This window comes from Ascaphus truei, chromosome 3 (assembly GCF_040206685.1).
Source record: "Ascaphus truei isolate aAscTru1 chromosome 3, aAscTru1.hap1, whole genome shotgun sequence".
Taxonomy (NCBI): domain Eukaryota; kingdom Metazoa; phylum Chordata; class Amphibia; order Anura; family Ascaphidae; genus Ascaphus; species Ascaphus truei.
The window spans coordinates 361,446,727-361,468,380 of NC_134485.1; the positions used below are offsets into that span (position 1 = coordinate 361,446,727).

The window sequence follows — 21,654 nt, forward strand, 5'->3', positions numbered from 1 at the left end:
TTTGTTGAAGATAAAACATTGTACATAATACTTTTCTTTTTGTATTTCCAAAAGTTCTCATCTCTATCAGAGAATAAAAAGGCATGGGGCAAGATTTGAAGGGACAGTCATTCCTAGGACAAAAGGAAACTAAAAGCACCGGGCTGTTAAATGTAGCTTATTTAACACATTTGTTTTAAAGAAATTGGACATTGACATTTTAAACATTGTTTTAAAATACATACAGTATGCAACATTTCTATAGTAAGAGGTCGGGGAGTTTGTACAATCTTTATCTAATGTCTTTTGGTGATAACACTGTTTGCCAGTCCCCAAAGTCACCGGTAAATTGTGGTGTAAATTGCTTTCTCTGTTCTTTATTTGAAAAGTAATTTGTGATGCCATCAGTAGTCCAACAGATAAACATAAGTAACTGTTTCCCGGAGAGAAGCAAAACCTATTCCTTTTTTTGCAAGATAAAACTACATTCAACAGTTACTTTAGGAGGGATTAAATCCTGTCTAAGGACTTGAGCACACACAGAACTACACGACGTGTGCGCGCGCGTTCGTCACTGACCCCTGGCGGCCAATGGTAGTGTTCATTGTTGAAACTACCATTGGCTGCGAAGCACGGCGTCATCGCTGTTGCTGCTGCTGCTGCTGCTGTAGCTGGAGTCTTTCAAAACTGTTATTCCAGGCTGCAGCAGCGTGACGTCAGTTTCAGCAGCCAATCAATGCATTGGCTGCTGAAAGTGAACAGACTCGGAAGCTCCCTGCACACACACACTCTCACACACGCACATACACAATTACGCTCTCAATTCCCACATTATTTATTCCGCCGCCCGCCCGCTCCCCCGCATTAAATGTACTTATCTGCCGCTTGCCCGCCCGCCGATCATTCCGTCTGCTGGAGATGTTCACACTTCGCCCAGCAGACGAAGGCGCGCATGCAGCCACATGGCGCCGCGTAGCGCTGTGTGTGCTCCTGGCCTAAGGAAGCAAAGTTTTTCTTAACTCCCTGTTAGAATTACCCTTTAAACCTTTGCGTGCCGGAAGGGCTACAACCACTAGAGGGCCACAGCCCTTCTGGCACTGCTTGATCATGTGACCTCTCCTCGGGACAGCCGGCCTGATCCCGCACAACGCAGTCTCTCCATAAAAACTAGCAAATGGCATATCTCGGCTCCTACATGAAGGGGTACCAGACCCCATGATGAGGAAGCTATGGTTTGGGGCACCCAGATTGTTAAAGCAGCAGTCTTTAATAGATAGATAGATAGATATAATTAGATAAAAAAATATTATTTTTCTATTGCCTGAACAGGACGTGGTGAGACCGTGGATCAGCTCTGGGGGCCCCGTGGTTCCCGAGGTATTTGCTGAAGGGATAGTCGGAGCCAGAAGAAAGTAATAGGCAGCCTCTATTATTGAGAGAGTAATCGCATCGCCGGTGCTGGTGACATTTCGTAAATCACTCAATGTTACGTTTTGTGCTTTGACGATGAAACTGGAGGCCTCTACAACCACTGACCTATTTTGGACAATAACAGATTATTTATTCGGTTTAAACCAGGGGTGGCTAACTCCAGTCCTCAAGGACCACCAACAGGTCAGGTTTTAAGAATATCCCAGCTTCAGCACAGGTGGTTCAATTGAGCTACCTGTGCTGAAGCTGGGATATCCTTAAAACCTGACCTGTTGGTGGTCCTTGAGGACTGGAGTTGGTCACCCCTGGTTTAAACACTTAAGTGCTACTTAATGTAAAATGTCCGTTAGGCTGAGAGGAGGTGTGTGTGTGTGTGTGTGTGTGTGTGTGTGTGTGTGTGTGTGTGTGTGTGTGTGTGTGTGTGTGTGTGTGTGTGTGTGTGTGTGTGTGTGTGTGTGTGTGCACCTCTGTTAGTTTTGGGGGAGCGGGATATTGTGTTCAGTTTACAACTCTTCCTAACGCATCCTCTGGGTTTGCAGAGTGCCTTTTAGGATCACGGTCCCTAGAGGCCGATCATATTTTCTGCAATGTTTCTAGCATAACTGATTGGTATTGATGCCTAGGTTAGCAGAGTTACGATATAAAATCTATGTGTGTATGATAAATTACTTGTAGCACCATCTTTTTAAAAGTTTATAGTGCTTAATGTAACTGCAGATTGCTGAGCAAAATGATACACGGCTTTTATGTATTTTCTTCTCTAGTGTGCTTGTTTTAAACAAAAAAAAGACAGTTTATCTTCCAATGCACAGGATCTGTTCTTGGTTACTTCTTGACAGTGCTATTTTTGTGAGTAACTCTGTACTGTACATGATAACACCTTGTTGCTAAAACAACTCTATATAGGTGGCATGTTTATGTTAAATCTTAATGATTGATACCTTGCATAGGATGTAGCAAGCATTGCCACAGGCAAAGTGCCTTCTCAGTCTGCTTTCTGGTGTCTTATTTGTGAGGCAGTGTGAGGGAGTTATGATGATGGTACACAATGTAGGCAGCCCGCACTCAACCAAGACAACTATGACAAACTTATCTTCAATCAATATATTTTATATTAGTAGAAAAATGCATATGAAGTAAAAATTAGGTTCTAATCACGGTGAATGAGAGATTCATATGGGCTGTATGTATATGTTGGTCTTTTTGAATGCCATGATAGTGTCCGCTCTGGAGACTGGTGTGTTACCATGTTTGTTTTTGTCACTTTTCATTGTTATATTATGATAGTAGTTTTTACTTCATACGCATATTTCTACTAATATAAAATATATTGATTGAAGATAAGTTTGTTATAGTTTTCTTGGTTGAGTGCGGGCTGCCTGCATTGTGTGTACTGTGATTATATTCAGGGTTGACAGGGACCCTTATTTTTACCCACCCCTTGTTCATTTTTTATAGTTTTCTATTTTGCTTTGGTGGTGCTGGCTGCCATTCGTTTACTTTAGGCTGAGTCCCCGCTGGCGCTGAGCGGGCGGTGCTTGGCGAGGTGACTTGCATATATATTTTATATTTATATATATGCAAGTCCCTGCTCACGCGATGCGCCCGCGGGTATGCGCGTGCACACACGCTCACCAGCGCTTAGGTAAATAAAAAAATTAACTTTCCCGCTCGCTCAACTATTCGGCAATGCCGACCCCCTCCACCCCCCCCCGCGGGCGCGAGCAGACGCAGGAAACTCTGCTCGCATGCTTTGTGTGCCAGCGTGCTCAGCGCCAACGGGGACTCAGCCTCGGACTATGATTATGATGATGTCCTTAGGGGGATTGGACTTTGGTTATAAGAGCAAAACAATTGACACCACTCACAGTTTCAAAACCTTACTGAAAAGGAAACATAATGTACGGAGAAACTAAAAAAAAGTCTTGTTTGTGGCTTTTTTTAATTTGTTTATTTTTTTTATTGCCAATTACTTTTTGTTGTGTTTGTTTGATAATAACTCTGCAAAGATTTTAGCCTTTTCTATGCTTTTGGTGTCCGTGTGTTTCCTTACAGTGCAAGATGCTCTGATTTTGAATTGGGTGCAATAAAATTGATCCTCGTAGCTTACTTTGACTTTACTGTGGTATTAATTATTGTATCATTCCTCTGTACTCTGGAATAAATGCTTTTGTATAGCTGGCTTGGTAAGAATATGATGTTTGTTAGAATGCAAGAATAGACTTAACCCAATTCTGAAAGCAGGCATTATTTCACTTACTAATAACACATTGTTGTGTTTAATACTAATGCATTATCAATGGTTTCATAGATGGCCAACCTGCTCTATTGTTTCCCTAATAATAATTGTTTATACTGTATTTATATTGTTGGCTCATCCCATTATTGCAATATGACTGAATATGACACTGTTAGTGTGTTATTAAATCAAAATATTCATCTCTATATCTATATATCTTTCTTTGTCAGGTGTAATAATGTGTATTTCTTAAATTAGAACCTGTATTAAGATATTTCAGAAGAGTTCCCCAAACATTTGTATTCTAATATAAATCTGTATTTGTCAGCGTTCTATGTTCAGAACTTTTCTCATGTACGGCTTCCACTTCCTCGTGTGGTTTCTGTGCGTCCGTGGAGTGAAAGACACGCAGTGTGGGTTCAAGTTGTTTACAAGAGAGGCTGCGTTACGCACATTTTCAGCTCTTCACATTGACCGCTGGTGAGTCCCCCACGTTATTCAATTTGATGGGAAATAGGGAAAGATCACTATCCTCTGGTACAGGTTAACACACTGCGATCCAGTGTCATTGACTTGAATGTCAGATCACTTGTGAGCTCTCCGGGGCAGGGCCTGCTTTTACTAATGTTTTACTTTTATGTCTGAAGATCTTATTCCTATTATGTCACATGTATTAATGCTGTAAAGTGCTATGTACATGGATGGCACTATACAACTAGATATACAGATGTAACAGCCCTTATTGCTGGCGCGTTGCAGCAGGACAACACACCAGCGGGAGCAGACGCTATTGTAAAGGCATAAGCCGTGAGCGTAAAAGGGGTAGGGCTAACATGCTTTATTGCGCGCGCAAGCAGGTGTAATAATGCCTGCTTCCTCTGTAAATGCATAACGTGGGATCACAGTGCAGTAACACGCGATGAGGGGTAATGCACCCATTCTGTAGGTAACTGCCATTGACCAGAATGGGAGTGGTATTCCGCATCACTGATAAATCCCGACCAAGGCTTGCAAAAAAAAAAAAACGGCTTGTGAACTCGGACAGGTTTCATCTTAATTTGTATTAAAGGAAATGCCTGTGAGGTCTCGAAAGCGCGCTTCGCGATTAATTTTTTTATTTATTTTTATATAATGAACTCTCGTTGTCCTTTAATGTCATTGCATTATGTTACAATCTTAATTACAAACAACATTTTTAGATTCTTGAGGCATTGATTTTGTTTGAATTTAAATGTTACTATTTTTAAAAGCTCTTGCGTCTTTTTTTCTCTTAGAGCACTGACAATGCACCCAGCACTGTGTGATGAGTATATGCCCCTCTCTTCTGCCCCCTGCCCCCCAAGATGTATACGAAGCAGGAAGTCTCTGCAGCTGAACTGGGTTAATTTCCGCCCTGGATCCCAAGATACGTACCGGGGAAAGTGGTGCAGGGGCCTTCCCTCCAGGGTAAACGAAATGGAGGTTTATATCTCCCACATCATGCGGACAAATAGGAAGTGGCAACGTAATTCGTCGTGGCTTCCTATTGGCCCATGTGACGGTGATTTTAAACCATCATGACATGCCGTGGCCCCTTTCCTGGTAAGTATCTCGGGAACCAAAGTTTCCCTGGGAGATGAGACCCAATGCTGATAAAAGGGGGGGGGTTATTTACATCGAAATGCTCCTCTACTTTCCTCCTTCATCCTGATCCTGATCACATAATTTGTGATCTCATGCAGTGTTGTCTTTTTGCCATATCTTCGTTAGAAAGTGTTTTTAATTTTTTTCTACATTGGTCCATTATGTCTATAGGTTACATTTCTAGGTAATGTTAAATATGTTTCACTGATTGTAAGACCTGGTGTCTCCTTGTACTGATTGCCTGCTGATTTCTATGTACAAATCTTACTAGGGTTTATACCACCTTTTGAAATGTCTTTTTAAATGTTACTTTAAATAATAGACCTGCCCCGGGGCATTGGGTTGCATGTGAAAAATGCTCTTAAGGCTTTATTCAGTATGCGCGAGTCCGCTCCATGTACTGGAGAAGTTTTTAGTCTCATTCACTTGCATGGAGCTGAACTCTTCAACGGCACATCTCACCGCTTATTGGATAAGGGTTATAATGTAAAAAAAAAAATTCAAACATTTTTATTTGTGATTATTTTTGCTTGGGGCAGAATATAAAAACACTCGTACTAGCTTAGGTTACGTACTATTAAAAATGTAGACCTTTCATTTGGAAAAAAATACTGCAGACCTACATGATGAGCAGAGGAAGATGTAGCATTTTAGTTCAAATAAACAGTCATTGTCATCCCCACCTCCCAAGAACCCTAACTAATTTCTCCTAAAAACATTTTGTTTCCTCATGGATGTCTAGCACAAGAACAAATCTGTGTAGAGACCAAATACATTTGTGTTTGTTGACAATACAAACATTACAGAGCAAAAAATTGCACTGTTAAGACGCTGTTAACATAAAGTGGCAAGAAAACTTTGTGAACCCCTTACAAATTTCACATATTTCAAACCTAAAATATTGTTAGATCGTCATCTAAGTCCTAATAATAGATAAAGATAATCTGATCAAATAAATGACACAAAAATTATACTTTATCAACATTTATCCACAAAAGATTCAACATTCAATAACCGTATGTGAACCTTTAGATTCAGTACCTGGCAGCACCCTCTTGAGCAGCAATCGCTTCAACTAAGCATTTCCTGTAACTGCTGGTCAGTCTCTTGCATCGGTTTTGAGGAATTTTGGCCCATTCCTCCTTACAGAGCTGCTTCAACTTATGACCCACATTTGGTTCAGCTTCAGCTCACGGACGGATGGCCTGACATTCTCCTCTAGAATCTTCTGATGCAATATAAAATTCATGGTTGTGCATGCTGTCCAGGTCCTGAGGCGGCAAACCAGCCCCAAACCATCACGCTCCCACCACCATCATTGACAGTTGGGATGAAGTTCTCCTATTTGAACGTAGTGTTTGGTTTTCGTCTGGCCTGAGAACATTGTTCCTGAAGTCTTGTGAATCATCATCAGCAATGTTCTTTTTAGAGATCAGTACTTCTCCTCACTATGCTTCCATGAACACCATTCTTGTTCAGTATTTTTCTATTAGTTGTCATGAACAGTCACATTAGCCATGGCGACAATGGACTGCAGATTCTTGGCTGTTACTCTGGGGTTCTTTGCGACATCCTGGATTATTTGCTGGTTTGTTCTTGGACTGATTTTGGTAGGACGACCGCTCCTGGGTAGAGTATCTTTGATCTTGAACTTTCTCCATTTCTAGACTATCTGTCTGAAAGTGGATTCGTGGAGCCCCAAATCTTTAGAAATAGTTTTGTAACCCGTTCCAGACTGATGAGCATCAATAACTGCTTTTCTGAGGTCCTCAGAGATTTATATTGATAGTCACATGACGTGTTTACACACCTGAATGTTGAAGACCAAACACAAAGTTTCTGTTCTTTATATAGGATGGGGCCTCCCAAACTGACCCCTCAAGATCTATCAAATTATTTAAATACCCGATTCTATTTATTCCCTTTAATTTAGCTGATAAAACCAGGGTTTCTCTTGCTTTTGCACATACCCTGACTTAATTATTCATTGTTTGTCTAATTCATACATCATTTTGTTTCAAAAGACATATAATTGTATATTTAAGAAAAGACTGGTTTTGATACAAGAAGGTTATCATGGAAAAACTGTGGAATTTCCGTAATTATCATTGGGGTTCACCAACTTCTTCTCGCCACTGTAAACCTGCCGTGTAGCACCTTGCTTATCAGTAATCGTTTGTCAAATTTTCAGATCCTTCCAAAACAGGATTCTAAATTAATTATTTATATCGTTGGAGGTAGTTATTGCCGGTTCCCCCAGGATATGCCATGACGCCACTTCTGGCTTTAAGAACAGCTGTGCTTTGATGTGGGATGAAATAAATGATTGTGGTTGCAATATCAGCCTTTACAGAGCAACTGCACCAGTTGCTGGCATAAACGCAGCTGCTAGTCTTACTATAAAGTCACCCTTTAATAGCAGCTTTCATTGAAGTTCACATCGCTCCTTTTGAAATCTTTGTAAACATTATCAGCAATAATCAACAGGTAAAACCCTTGGTATTTTCGTTGAAAAGATGTCCGTTATAACACACAATAACAGCACTATTGTTATTTGGTGGTCTTATCTCTGCTTAATTTTCACATATTTAATTATGAAAGGCTCACGGTTTTCTGTTTTCGGTTAAATAATGATGTACAATGATTTGTGAATTTTGTAACCCAGTCCTTTCCAAATTTCAATATATGCAGCTAGCCAGCCACTCCTTTTTAGATCATAATTTATTCCTTGTCGATCCACTGCTGGATGACGGCCTGCCCAATGATTCTCGAGGTACTGCAGTTGTAGCCTCTTTAATCCACGTTCCTCCCACAAACTTTCTGATTTTTTTTTCTTCCCATCTTACTTTTTGTCGTCTTGGATTTTTGATAACCCTTGAAATCCAGCTGAGTATCAGCTTTGTCAAACGATGGTCATTTCTTTGTGATGTGCATCACATACAAAGCAAATATATAAACAAGTTATCAAAATAATTAACTTCCTTAGACAAATATATAGCAAACGACAGGGGGTGCCCAGTGCTACATCCAAATGACAAAACATACATGGTAATAATTACAAGAAATAATGCTTCAGTACTAATAATAATGCTAATACTAATAATAATAAAATATGTTTTTTTAGTTAGATATTTTGGCCAAAGCATCATAAGCTTGCACACAAAATCGTCAAGCTTATGATGCTTTGGCCAAAATATCTAACTAAAAAAACATATTTTATTATTATTAGCATTATTATTAGTACTGAAGCATTATTTCTTGTAATTATTACCTTGTATGTTTTGTCATTTGGATGTAGCACTGGGCACCCCCTGTCATTTGCTATATTCATGTGCCACAGCCCAGTGGCACTCTATGTGGCATTACATATAGTCAAGATTAGGTGGGTGTGGGCGTTTGAGCTTGCTGGGTTTGTGTGTTAATTAATCTTAGACAAATATAACCTATTAAAATACGCTAATTACACAGATAAAGGAGTATTATAAATAATCTCCAAAGGTTCAACTAGTGAAGGGGGGGTGAGAAACAAAAAAAACTGTGTGTATGTATATACAGTATCTATACCACTGTATGTATTTTTTTTTTTTTAAAGTCTCAGCATCGGGCGCTCAACCAGTGTGGCAGGCTCACAAAAAAGCCAAAATAAATAGCAAGTATCACAATAAAATAGTATCAGATAGTACCACACATAAATTGAATATACATATCTTAAAATGATAACCAGGCAGATAAAATCAAGTCAAGAGGGTGCTGCTCTCTTCCAAAAGGATGCAACCCAGACGTTCCAAAATTGTACTATAGAAAAACAAGAGGGTGCACACCTCATATTGTAATAAATTATTTTACTTGACCCACAATTCAATAAAAATCTAAACCTACAGATCAGTGAAGGTTCTTCACCAGGTTCACAGTATGGCTGCCTGTATTATGCCTTTCTAGGTGGCTTCTATAGAAACGGAATACATTAAAAAATGGCATCAAGAGTGATGGAGGGGGAATTAAAAAAAAAATACAGTAAGTATGATCTAATACTAGACAACTGATTTTTTTTTTTTTTTTTTAAAGTGTGCGTTTTTTTAAAAACACTTTTTTAAATTTATCTTGTAATGATTTCCTCAATTACTTCACAAACAACAAGGAAAATAGGGGAAATTAACATTGTACTTTTTTTAAGACTCGGAAATAGCCTTCAAAGAAAATACTGCAAATAAGGAGCACGGCAAAGCTTTGTTTTAAAAGGGTGTTCAGCACCAACATTTAAACATAGCACTGCCATTAATTCACATTGTTCCTAAGAGAGATTGCCCCCTTTAAAACAGCAGCCTCAGCTTCTGTTTTTGTGTTTGTTTTTCTCTCCATTAATATGTGCATCAATGCAATCCACACAATAATTAATTAGCCGAGTTGCTGATCAATCCGTTCTCCTGTGATCGATCGGCGAATATTTGGCTCGGGGGTTCACTAAATGGCTGCAGGAGTATTGGCTCGGTATCTGTGACGTTGTAAATGGTTGCTATAGAAACAAAAAGGACTAGTTACATTATAATACATTAAAAATGTAATTCAGCGCTGTTTAAAAAAATGCTACAAGTATTTTCTCATAGTACAGAACTGATTTATTTAAAAAAAAATACACGTAGGATATTGCTTGGTCTGCAGCTTTAAAACATTTGCACTCTATTGAGTAGTATACACATTCTAGCATGAGACGATTAAAAGACATTTCAGAATGTGTTTGTATTGGCCAATTATCTATGATGAAAACTAGTAGTTAGTAGCTGTGTAATGTGTTTAAATTCTATATATAAAGAATCAAATATTTGCTAATGACGGATAATACATACAGATGAGAGCAAATATATCAGGAAGGGGCAATTGCTAGATCCTCTTTTTAAAAATAATAATAAGTCATAACATGTACCCCCAGCTGTGACCTCCCCGCCCCCCTCATTACCTCCTAGAAGAGGGATATATATTTAGCTTTACTAGCAGTGTGTTAACATTCTCCACTCCGGACTAATGCAGTGTGGGCATTTTCTACATTTTAACCTTGCTTCTGTCTTCAACAGTTGAGTTGTGATTTTTAACTAAACATTGCTGTCTTGGTAATATGTGTTTCGGGCATATTCCATTACATGTTTGGCCTTTCCTAGCATAAAAAAACACAAACTTTGTTATGAATGATGCCACTGTATGAAAGGTATTGAGGCTTTTTTTAAGTGTTAATTAAGTTGGTAAAATGTGTACCATCAAAGCCATTTGTGGTTATACTTTACTGTAGCACATATACTTAAAGCTAAAAGTGTAACTGAAATGATGGATGAATTAAACTTTATATAATATTGCCTTGTAGTGCACACTATATTTATTAAAGTGATTGCTGATGTTCAACCTGCATAATTGTACATGATCATGACAATGGACACAAGTCTGATACCAACCCTTAAAGGTCTAGAGCAAGAAGTTTATATGTATAGACCTAAGTAATTGGGGATTGATACTATGTATCTAGAATAGGATCGCATACCCCTATTGCAGCTACCTTGACAGATGGTGTGTCAATATGAGTATAAACGGAGATGCCTGTCACTTGTCAAATATAGATATGGACAGCATCCACATGGTTGTGGCCAGGGAAATGTAAATGGAATAAATCCTCCAGGTGTATATCAACACTAACAGTAGAAAGACTCCTAGAGGCCTAGTGTGACGTCACCAGAAATTACTTAAAATCCCGGGGATCACTGTTAACCGTGGCATATATGGTACTCATAATGCAGACATAAGGACAGAGTATGAACACATTTATCAGTCATACATGGTGATCTAGTGGTCATATTGTGTAGACTTGGTAGCATATTACGAAGTCTACTTATGAATGTGCTATCCCAATGGTCCATATTAAAGATAACACCCCCAAATTGAGCTCCTCTTTGATATCTCTAGATATCAGTGTCCAATTGATATATCTAATCGAGCCTCCATTTGAAAAGGATACCTGATGAAGCACGTGAGTGTGAAACGTGTAGAAGTACAGAAAAAAGGAATAGGTGCAAAACAGCGCTAGGGATACTGATGAATAAATGTTCAGGCAGCCAGGTGAATGACTGGTGGTACAACCAGTCAGGGAAACAGATGAAACAAAGGGGTTAACCGGCGCCAAAGAGGGTAAATACCAGTCCTGTTGTGACAGTCCAAATACAGTCCTTGGGATGATGAATGGTGATGATTCTCACCTCAGCAGTGCATATGTGAAAAAAGAGAAAGAGAAATAATAGTGCAGTAAATCAACACAGGGGGGGGGGGGGGGGTGATCACAGATATTGACAAAAAACAACAAACAAGACATACAAACATATAACACTAGCACGGCCTAAATATTAATAAAAAGCATATTTATTGATGTGGAAATGTGCATAAACCGCATCCGGAGGGGTAAAATTGCAACCCTACTCACAAAATGCTGGAAAGGTACAGGCAGATCTGCTGTAAGCAGCTGGGCTCTCAAGATGGCGACCGGAGCACTTGTGCTGGCGTCCACACGTGACTAGGAAGCCAGGCAGCTGACTCAGATGACGAGGCCTCTGGGCGGACGTGACGTCACCCCCGTTGTGTATTCTCCACCGGCTCACAGGACTCCAGTCCTCCAGTCCTCATCAGCAGCCGCAATATCGCTGTACCTCGGTTCAAAACACTAGTTGGAGACTGCAGAGTTTCTCCTTTGGAACTGCAGACTTGAAGTTCTGCAGTTCCAAAGGAGAAACTCTGCAGTCTCCAACTAGTGTTTTGAACCGAGGTACGGCGATATTGCGGCTGCTGATGAGGACTGGAGTCCTGTGAGCCGGTGGAGAATACACAACGGGGGTGACGTCACGTCCGCCCAGAGGCCTCGTCATCTGAGTCATCTGCCTGGCTTCCTAGTCACGTGTGGACGCCAGCACAAGTGCTCCGGTCGCCATCTTGAGAGCCCAGCTGCTTACAGCAGATCTGCCTGTACCTTTCCAGCATTTTGTGAGTAGGGTTGCAATTTTACCCCTCCGGATGCGGTTTATGCACATTTCCACATCAATAAATATGCTTTTTATTAATATTTAGGCCGTACTAGTGTTATATGTTTGTATGTCTTGTTTGTTGTTTTTTGTCAATATCTGTGATCACCCCCCCCCCCCTGTGTTGATTTACTGCACTATTATTTCTCTTTCTCTTTTTTCACATATGCACTGCTGAGGTGAGAATCATCACCATTCATCATCCCAAGGACTGTATTTGGACTGTCACAACAGGACTGGTATTTACTCTCAAACGTGTAGAAGTAGTCACTATCCCCTAATAAGTCATCATGCAAGCTCCTCTCAGCTGCATTGCTGGTCAGCTGTTTCTTCCCTTGCTCCCGAGTAGCAGAGCGCTTGCGCATGCGGAGCTACGAGTGCTTCTATCCATGTGCGGTAGTAGGAAGTGAGACAGCGAGGCAACTACTTTGTATCCTTGCATGCCGGGCAGCCAGCTCGTCGTGCCTGTAAAGCTGAGGTGGAGTGCCGCTCCTTATTCATCTGTGTGCTTAGGCCCTCGGCTGTGTTTGTGCAACGCACCATTCGCTGTGACTGAGCACCCACGGCAGTTTGCTGTTAGTCGTGAGTGCACCTTCTCGGAATCATTTTTCGAAATAGTACATATTTTCAGGAGAAGATTTCAGATTTTTATGGTGTGCCTTGCTTATTTTTAGAGGGGTGTTTTTGTTGTCTTCCTTTTGTCCATTTGCAATATGAATACATAACTGTGCCATTATTTTTGCATACTGTAGCTGCAGTTTTCCAAGTTGGTTGCACAGATTATTTCCCTAGAATATGCTAGGATAAAGTAAAAAATCGTTTATTCTCGGGATTCTCAGTACCTATGAACAATTACAGAAGTAGTAGTGTGTGTGTGTGTGTTGGTTATTTTACCTATTTCTCATGCTTGGGAAACTGGGAACACATTTTGCCAAATTATTGGGGATTTAAACGATACAATGTTATAAGGCCACATAACTAATACAGAGGAAATTCACCCTGAGTGCATAAGAGGGAAGAGTTTACAACTAACCAACTTACTGTTCACAGACCAGTATTTTTATTGTGTTTAACACACAGTTGTGATAAGTGGTGGTATTTCAGGAGATTGGTGTGTGTTCTTTCAGTGTTCCTATTTTTCCTTGTGGGAAGTTGAGCATTTCTGCAAATTGGCAGAAAGAGCAGTGCCACACTAACATGCCAAATAATGTATGTGAATGCAAGGTCTTAAAAAAAAAAATTCACCTTAGACAGTACCCACTCCTATCTTTCTCATTGGTCCACAGAAGCTGGCAGATGACCTAAACACATGTTAATGGTCTATTCTAGTAAAAATAGAAATTATATTAACAAAATGTTAGGATTTGGCGTGACATCTTAATTGCGGTCTGTGTCCACTCAAAATGATTTATTCCGTCTAGATATAACCTGGTTCTTGACACACGCGGTAGCAGTGCAGGATATGTTCTTCCTGGGTTTTCCCTATGTGAATGATTAGCACACAAATACATACAATTAGCCTAACACAAATACACACTCATACACATTAACTCTACGATATACACATACTTCATTCACTCACCTTAACTCCGAAAATACACCTACTCCTCATAACACTTCGAATAGGCCATTCTTTCGAGAACTGTACCTTTTACTCTGTGAACAGTCTAATTATATTGTCACCATACCCTGTCTACCATACTGTTACTATAAAACAGTGATCTTTATCTCATTGCTGTTTGCCAATAGTTGCACATTTGCTAGAAGATGAAGGGGGGTGGGGGGAAACAATGCAATATCTTTGAACATGTGTTTTTTTTTTTTGTTATTATTTGATTGGGGTTGTAAAGTAACATGAGCAAATTCTTAAGAATACCGTGTATTGATGTAACCAACATTCATTGTGTTCTGAACAGATGAGCGAGTTTGTTAAATTATATCAGCATTGAGGTTTAATGACAACTGCAGTAGCCTTTCTGAAGCACAAATCAATGTATTTTTTTATCTCCTGTTTACACAGGGCGTTTGATGTGGAACTCCTATATATAGCTCAGTGCCTAAATATCCCAGTTGCAGAGGTTGCAGTAAACTGGACAGAAATTGAAGGTCAGTAAATGCCAATAGAACACTAATACCTTACGGATGATCGCTGTGATTCTGAACAATGCAAAGCTCCTGGGAGCACTGGAATCTTTATAGGTTGCGATACGTTATGTGTGCTACAGGATAAATGAAGTGTACTTAAAGCAACAGAAATTTGTCATGGCTCTTAACGAGTGCTAAACATAGAAGTATACCGGTCTCTAAGACTATAGTGGCATATTTAGCCATTACAACCTGAAAATCTGCATTGCTTTTGATACATTTGCAGGCTGCATCATCATTGATGAGGCTGATCTTAGTGAATTTATGGTTGGTTTGAAATGTATAGTTCCATTCTACTTGTACATTTACATGGCTATTTTGACAGCTTAGATCTGCCTAATAAAACAGGGGGCAGAAGAGCACACATAAATACCATAATAGTGCAGTACTTTTTTAATGTTGAACAGCAAATAATTGCAGTATAGATAACAAAATCACACAAAGTTGGATATAAAAGCCAGCAACTGTTGCAATTACCAAAAGAGTCTTAAAATCAGCATGTGGCTGCAATGATGGAAACATCACCATACAGTGGTAAAATGTGTCAGCAACTATGTTGCAATTACCAGACAGTCTTTAAATCGGCATGTAGATTAGAAACAGTGTCCCAGCCGTCTGGCAGCCTGCAGCGTCCTCAACGCCATGTGGTCCTGGTGCCTTGGTGGTGGCGTTGGCAGATGTCACTTAGGCTGACTTAGATCTGTCTAATATTGTTAGTGGTGAAACAGACAGGTCACTAAAACTGGTGAATGGTCTATGTCTATACACAGTAGATTTATAGATAGTACTAATTATTTTTTCGTTACATGTAGGATCTAAACTGGTGCCTTTCTGGAGCTGGTTGCAGATGGGAAGAGACCTACTTTTTATACGACTACGATATCTAACTGGTGTCTGGAAGCTTGATACAACTGGAAAATTGAATTAGGTCATTACCCCGCACTTTATTCTGTTGTTGTACATATCATAGCATGAGAACTATGAACTTGTTATGAGGTGAAGAATTGGGGGAAGGTGCTGGTACAAACATGCCATTATTAAACGGTTTCTTATCTTTGATCTGCTGTGAGAACCTTTATTTTACAGTCTCTTTCAATAGTGCTGAAATACATGTACCTGTATATCATTCCTTCATAAAAAGTTATGTGCATAAGGTAAATTCATTTTAAAGAATAGATCTGTTATGATCTATCATCCTTATAAAAACAAAACGTGGGTTTCATAATATTGATGAATACATGACAGGCTGGACGATCTCGCAATGTTTACATGTTGTTGATTCAACACCTGCAATTTCCTTTTAAAGGAACAAAATTCAATGTATAAAATAAAAAAAAGTGCATGTCACTGTATTTTTTTTTTTTTTTTTAATGTTTTTCTTAATCTACAAAAGGCTCCAATTCCGAAAATATTATGTTTCTTAGAGACAATTCGCTTCTGGTTGGGAAAAAACCAGTAACATTTAAACCAATTGGCTTATTACTTTAATGAAAATATTATATTCTGTGTAACATAATTATCTGTATGAAGAACGTATTTTGATCATGAACTTGGTCAATGTGGCACAGGTAGCTGCCATGAATAAATCTGTTATTTAAAGAAATACATATGTCATTGAATGTAACATACAGCAAGACCATAGAGCATTCAGGTATACTGTGTCAGATGACTGTCAAATTATACAACTGGTGATTACTGAGATCTTATATAGTTTTATGTAAATCACTTGGAAATACAAAGATGTTAAAAGATGTATATATCACACAAATTGACAATTCATACAAACATTTTTTAAGTAGACTCATTTGTAGTAGCGTTTCAGCCACACAAAAGAAAAGTACACTTAAAACATAAAGGTGTACCTAATTGGTACATTTCTTATTTGTGACCGTTGTACTGTATGTGACATTTTACTTGACCTTTGATTTAAAAATAAAGCATTGTATTTTGGCTATATTATATATCGAGCTTTGATTTTTTTTATTTTTATTTTTTCTTATATAATATGGGATATTATTTCAAATGAAAATAAATTCGACCAGCAAAATTTTATTTTAATTGAGTTGTGTACAATGAATAAAATTTTAACCTATGTCAATCACTTTTAGGGTCTTTCCACTTTTTAGTTAACAACAATTTTAAAACTTAACCGTAAGCCCTTTTCTAGGAGCTTGAGAGAAGAGAGGCCATTGTTGGTCTGCAACTTTGCTCTTTTTAATGTTTTTTTGGGCTGATTAAATTATTTTACTTATTGGAGTGCCGTGGATCCCCATTTTTGTTTCCTGTGTATTTTACCCCAGGTTGGGTTTTGAGGATATCCCAGCTTCAGCACAGGTGGTTTAATCAGTCCCTGCTTCCGCACAGGTAGTGCAGTCTTCGACTGAGCCTCTGATTTCACCCCCTGTGCTTCAGCAGGGATATCTTGAAAACCTGACCTGTTGGGGGGGTGGCTTGAGGACTGGAGTTGAGCATACCTGAGTAGACTGTGTCCCTCAAGCACCCAGTGGAAGATAAGTTGCCACAAAAAAAAATTTATGAAATATACAAATATTTTATGTGCTTTTCACACTTGGAATTTGTTGCCTATTCTAGCTATTCCTATGGCTACGTCAAACGTCATCGTGTTATATGCTTGTTTTTCCTCTTGAATATACACACTTAATCATGCAACGTTTGACCATATAACCTATAGTAGATTGCTGGTGTTTGACAGTGTGATGATGAATCTAATGCAAACAGCCAAAAAAGATGAGACAAAGAAAATGCACTGTTTTCTTTTACCACTGTACCTTTTTTTATTTTGAAGAGAAGCATCAGAGTCAAACTGTTTGGTAGTGTTGCTTACAAAACATCTTTAAATACTATCATATGTTTGAAACAATTCTCACAAATGCTTTACGGATGAAGGGTACAAAGTAAAGAACAAAGGAATCCAAAACGCATACAAAAAAGGTATGTATCTTCTATGCAACAGCTAAATTATGTTTGTGTCATAGCTCAGTGTTGCCCTTGATTCTATGCTTTTTATTGTTGAGGCAGTTGAAACGACATGCACTAAATAACTATATAGCAATTGTTAATAGGATACCTTGCCCCTCATCCCTGGAAAGTTGTTAGCCTAACAGCCCAAGGCCATTTCTCACCTCTGTTATTCACCTATCTCTGATTTTTGGCTCCAGCAAATTTGTATGTAGATCATGTGTGTATATGTACAGTATATCTCCCACAGTGTATTCAGTCCATTACAAGAGAGACAATAAAGTATTGGGAATTGTAATTCAATAACTCAAACAAACAAAATCGGACAACCAGTTCAGACAGACTCAGATGATCCGCTGCTATATACCAGTCCAAGTGGTTGGCCAGGTACTATTTATCAAATAAATGTACTTTATAATTGTACATTTTTGTTTTTACTAGTAGTACTGTATAATAGAAAAAGGCAAGAACAAGACTAATGAGGCCAGGTGAATGAACAAGCGCCGAACACTCACTAACAACTATATAACCAGCAGCCCTATAAGCAAGCAACCCAACTAAACTAGTAGATTTAGTAGTGTAGTATTAACTAGTGGTGGGGTCACTGGACGTGTGTGTGTGTGAACTAGATGGTGGTTTACTGTGTAATGTTAATTAACAAATTGCAACAAACTAGATTACTAGATAAAGAAACGGAGTAGTTAAGTGAAAATTGAGTGTGAAAAGCGCTAGTTAAATATATATACTTCAATTAAGTTTAATAAACTGAATAAACAATATAATAGTGTTAAAATAACAATAAATCACCTTAGTCCATGAACAGCCTAAAAAAACCTAACTGGTTTTCTTCGGAACCCAGAACATGTGATAGAAAACAAAAAGACTTCTATGGCGCTAGGACCAGTTGAGATCAAACCCTCTCTGTCTTGTATCTCCAAGGGTTAATTCACTTGGAAATCCACTTCTGTTCCAAACAGCTCTTACGGATAACTTTACAAGCCTGCAGATGTAGCTAGCAGGAAATATAAATGGAGACAAGAAAAGCCACAATAGTATATTACTTTTGATAAGTACACTTAGAGAACTTTTAGATGGATGATCCTCAGAGACCAATGTAATTGACGAGGATAATTTTAATAATGGATATTTTCATAAAACAATTAAAACACAGTTGCATCCATAAGAATAGGACTGCGCCTTCTCGATTTGATTAAAATTGGAAGCCTACTTACTAGGACATGCGCCTGGTATATTGTAGTCTCCACTCGCTCTGGCAATCGCAGAACCCGCATTGATACCGCCGTCAGGCACTGCGGTCTGCTGCCTCCAGCTGATCAGCTTCTCCGCGTGACGTCATGGCTCCTGCTTTTGGCGCAGAGCCAGGAAAGACAGGATCAGCTGCTCCGTGTGCCTCTGCCTGCTGCCGTTTCTCGTCAGACCCGTCGGTTGGCTTCAATAGTAGCTGCTGTGGGGAATTACACCAGGGCACTGCTCCTAGTTAACCCTATGTGTTTCAAGATTGAAAACGTTTCTTCAGGGGTGTCAACGAAGTGGATTTCCAAGTGAATTAACCCTTGGAGATACAAGAAAGAAAGGGTTTGCTCTCAACTGGTCCTAGCGCCATAGAAGTATTTTTGTTTTCTATCTTTATCTAGTAAGTTAAGTGTATATATCTATATATAGCAGATATATAGACTCCATTTCTAAGGTGCCTTAAACTTGTCAACCCAATAACACTTTGGGCCTCATGCAATAAGCCGCTTATAGCCAAAAAGGCCTACAGCGATTCACTAAGCCCCGATAAGCTGGCGATAAGAGCAAAAATTGGCAGGTTTTTTTTGCCGGAAAAAAAACCCCACCAAAAGCGTGGCAATAAGCCACTTATCGACAGCTTCTCAAATTCGCTCAATTATAGTATATCCGATCAGCTTATTGAGGCTGATCACTGCTCTAGAATGGATATTTCCTCTCCAAATCGTCCCGACCAAAAAAGTTGGCAAGAAGTGGGGAGAAGCTGCCGAGAAAGGCGAGACGGCACAGGAAAAAAAATGCATTTTCCTGCATCGAATTGATGCCGGGAGACTCCAGAGCTGATACCCATTAATATCAGCACTGGAGACCTCCGGCATGAATCAGGTGCATGAAAAATGCATTTACAGGCAACTTCATTACCTTGGGGGCTAACTACAAGTGCAATGCTTATTGTGGGTAGCGGGGGTGGGTGAAGGTGATATTTGACCCTTGGTGGGTGTTTAGGCCTTATGGGGGAAGTCACGGATGGACTTAACCCCTTCATTACCTTAGCGGTTAATACCGCTAAGGTAATGAAGGGGTTTAGTCCACCCACGATCCAACCTTGGGGCAACACCTTCACCCACCACTGCTACCCACAACACAAAAAAAACACACAACAGCCCTACTAGCCACTTCTGAGGCCACCAAAAACCATTACTATATTTAATAAACAACAATACACAACCCACCCCTTGTGCCCCCACATAAAACCATTATTTATTTTTTTACACACAGGATTAATGCCAGAGGCTGGCGGGGGTCCCCTCAGGTATTCACAGGGCACCCCGGGTGTCGGGGCCATCGGGTGGTCCCCGCTAGGCTCCAGGTAGGTGGTCCATGGATAGTCCTCACGGGTGTCTGGGGGTCCCCATGGGTGTCTGGGGCCCTCGAGTGGTTCCCATGGGTGTCTGGGGGCCCTCAGGTGGTCCCTGCGGGAGTTCGGGGGTCCCAGTAGGTGTCCGTGGGTCCTCGGGTGGTGTCCGTGGGTCCCCGCTGGCCTGCGGTACCATTCCTGTATTTTAAAAAAAAAAAAAACCCTAACGCCTGTCACGATAGACACAACTATTAATACATTTATATTTTGTGGATCCCAATTGAGCATACAAGTTGAGCAAAATAAATTGTAATTTATTTCCTTGATAGACAGACACACGACAACCTTAGAATACACTTAATAAAAACACTTACTGAACAGAGAAATGGGATAGAATGTCCAGAAAGGTGCAAAGCACCAGAAGATTGTCCTTTAAAATGCAGTCCTTTTGCAAGGGTGCAAATTGCCAGCCCAATCCTTCTGTGAAAGTGCAAAGTCTTTTCTGGTTCTTTGGGGTTCGTTCTGGAATCCCCAGGGCTAACGAAATCCTGAAGCAAGGCTAGTTTGCTTGTTGCGATGTTTTTAACCCCTTGCGTTCTGGAATCGTAGCCGCTGTACTTAGATCTTATCTGCTTGAAGAAATCAGGTAACAACAAAACAGGAATGAGGGTTACAGGCCTCTAAGGGGCCCTTGGAGTTTTACATTAGCCTCATCCCATTGGCAAGGAATTATCTTCCTCCTATCAGAACCTGCCATGTCACGTGGGAAAGTCCTACTGCCAGCCCAGGTAACTGAGCATGCTCAGTAAGCAGCTTGGTACCACTGCTGAGTAAAAAGGGGCCACTCATTTCTGGGGATGCAACATCTGGAGTTTGGTCTCAAGGTGTGAAATATCCAGGATGAGTAACAGGATCTGCTACTCAGAAACATCCCCGGTTAAGTCACACTTTTAAGACCCATAGGCATCGCCTCAACAGGGGGCTCATGTATGCATAACATTTGTTCCGTAATTCATTACAAAGGCAGGCAGAAAAAATAGCATCCTGCCTGTACATTTTAAAACTGCAACAGAAAGGCACTTCATCAAAAATATATGTTTCACTTATGACAACGTTATATTTTTAATATGTGTGTGCTTGGGGGGGTTACACTGAGGCTGCACACCAAAAATCAGGGTGCTGGCTCACTCCGTTCCTAAATTAGCAGTCTTAATGGAACGGCTCCTGTTATTCAGCACTGCAGGTAGAGACTAGCCTGCAAAAGGGAACAACAATGCATAGAGGGGAAAATGGTACATGGGAACAGCATATAAAATTAACCCCTTTATCCCCAATACGAAATAGGGGTAACCAGCCGAGCACACTGCCTTTATTAATGCGCTGATTATCCCCATTTTCGCCACACTCGTGGGTGTCCCCATGGGTGTCTGGGGGCCCTTGAGTGGTTCCCACGGGTGTCTGGGGGCCCTCGGGTGGTCGCTGCGGGTGTTCGTGGGTCCTCGGGTGGTGTCCGTGGGTCCCCGCTGGCCTGCGGTACCATTCCTGTATTTAAAAAAAAAAAACATGGCCTACATTTCAATAAATACCTCCCACCCCCCCAA

General features: G+C 40.1%; 1 protein-coding gene across 2 annotated transcripts in view; it reads left to right on the forward strand.

Annotated features, from left to right (window-relative positions):
• ALG5 (ALG5 dolichyl-phosphate beta-glucosyltransferase) overlaps positions 1 to 16,427 on the forward strand; it is a 39,117-nt gene extending 22,690 nt beyond the window's left edge. The window contains exons 8-11 of one of the 2 annotated variants that reach the window (XM_075592084.1): positions 1,309 to 1,356; positions 3,978 to 4,129; positions 14,342 to 14,427; positions 15,279 to 16,427. In XM_075592084.1, the coding sequence (XP_075448199.1) occupies positions 1,309 to 1,356; positions 3,978 to 4,129; positions 14,342 to 14,427; positions 15,279 to 15,394 (402 nt within the window). In that variant the 3' untranslated portion in view covers positions 15,395 to 16,427. The remainder of the gene's footprint in view (positions 1 to 1,308; positions 1,357 to 3,977; positions 4,130 to 14,341; positions 14,428 to 15,278) is intronic. The other variant, XM_075592085.1, reaches the window with a different exon arrangement.
• Positions 16,428 to 21,654: the final 5,227 nt, after the last annotated feature.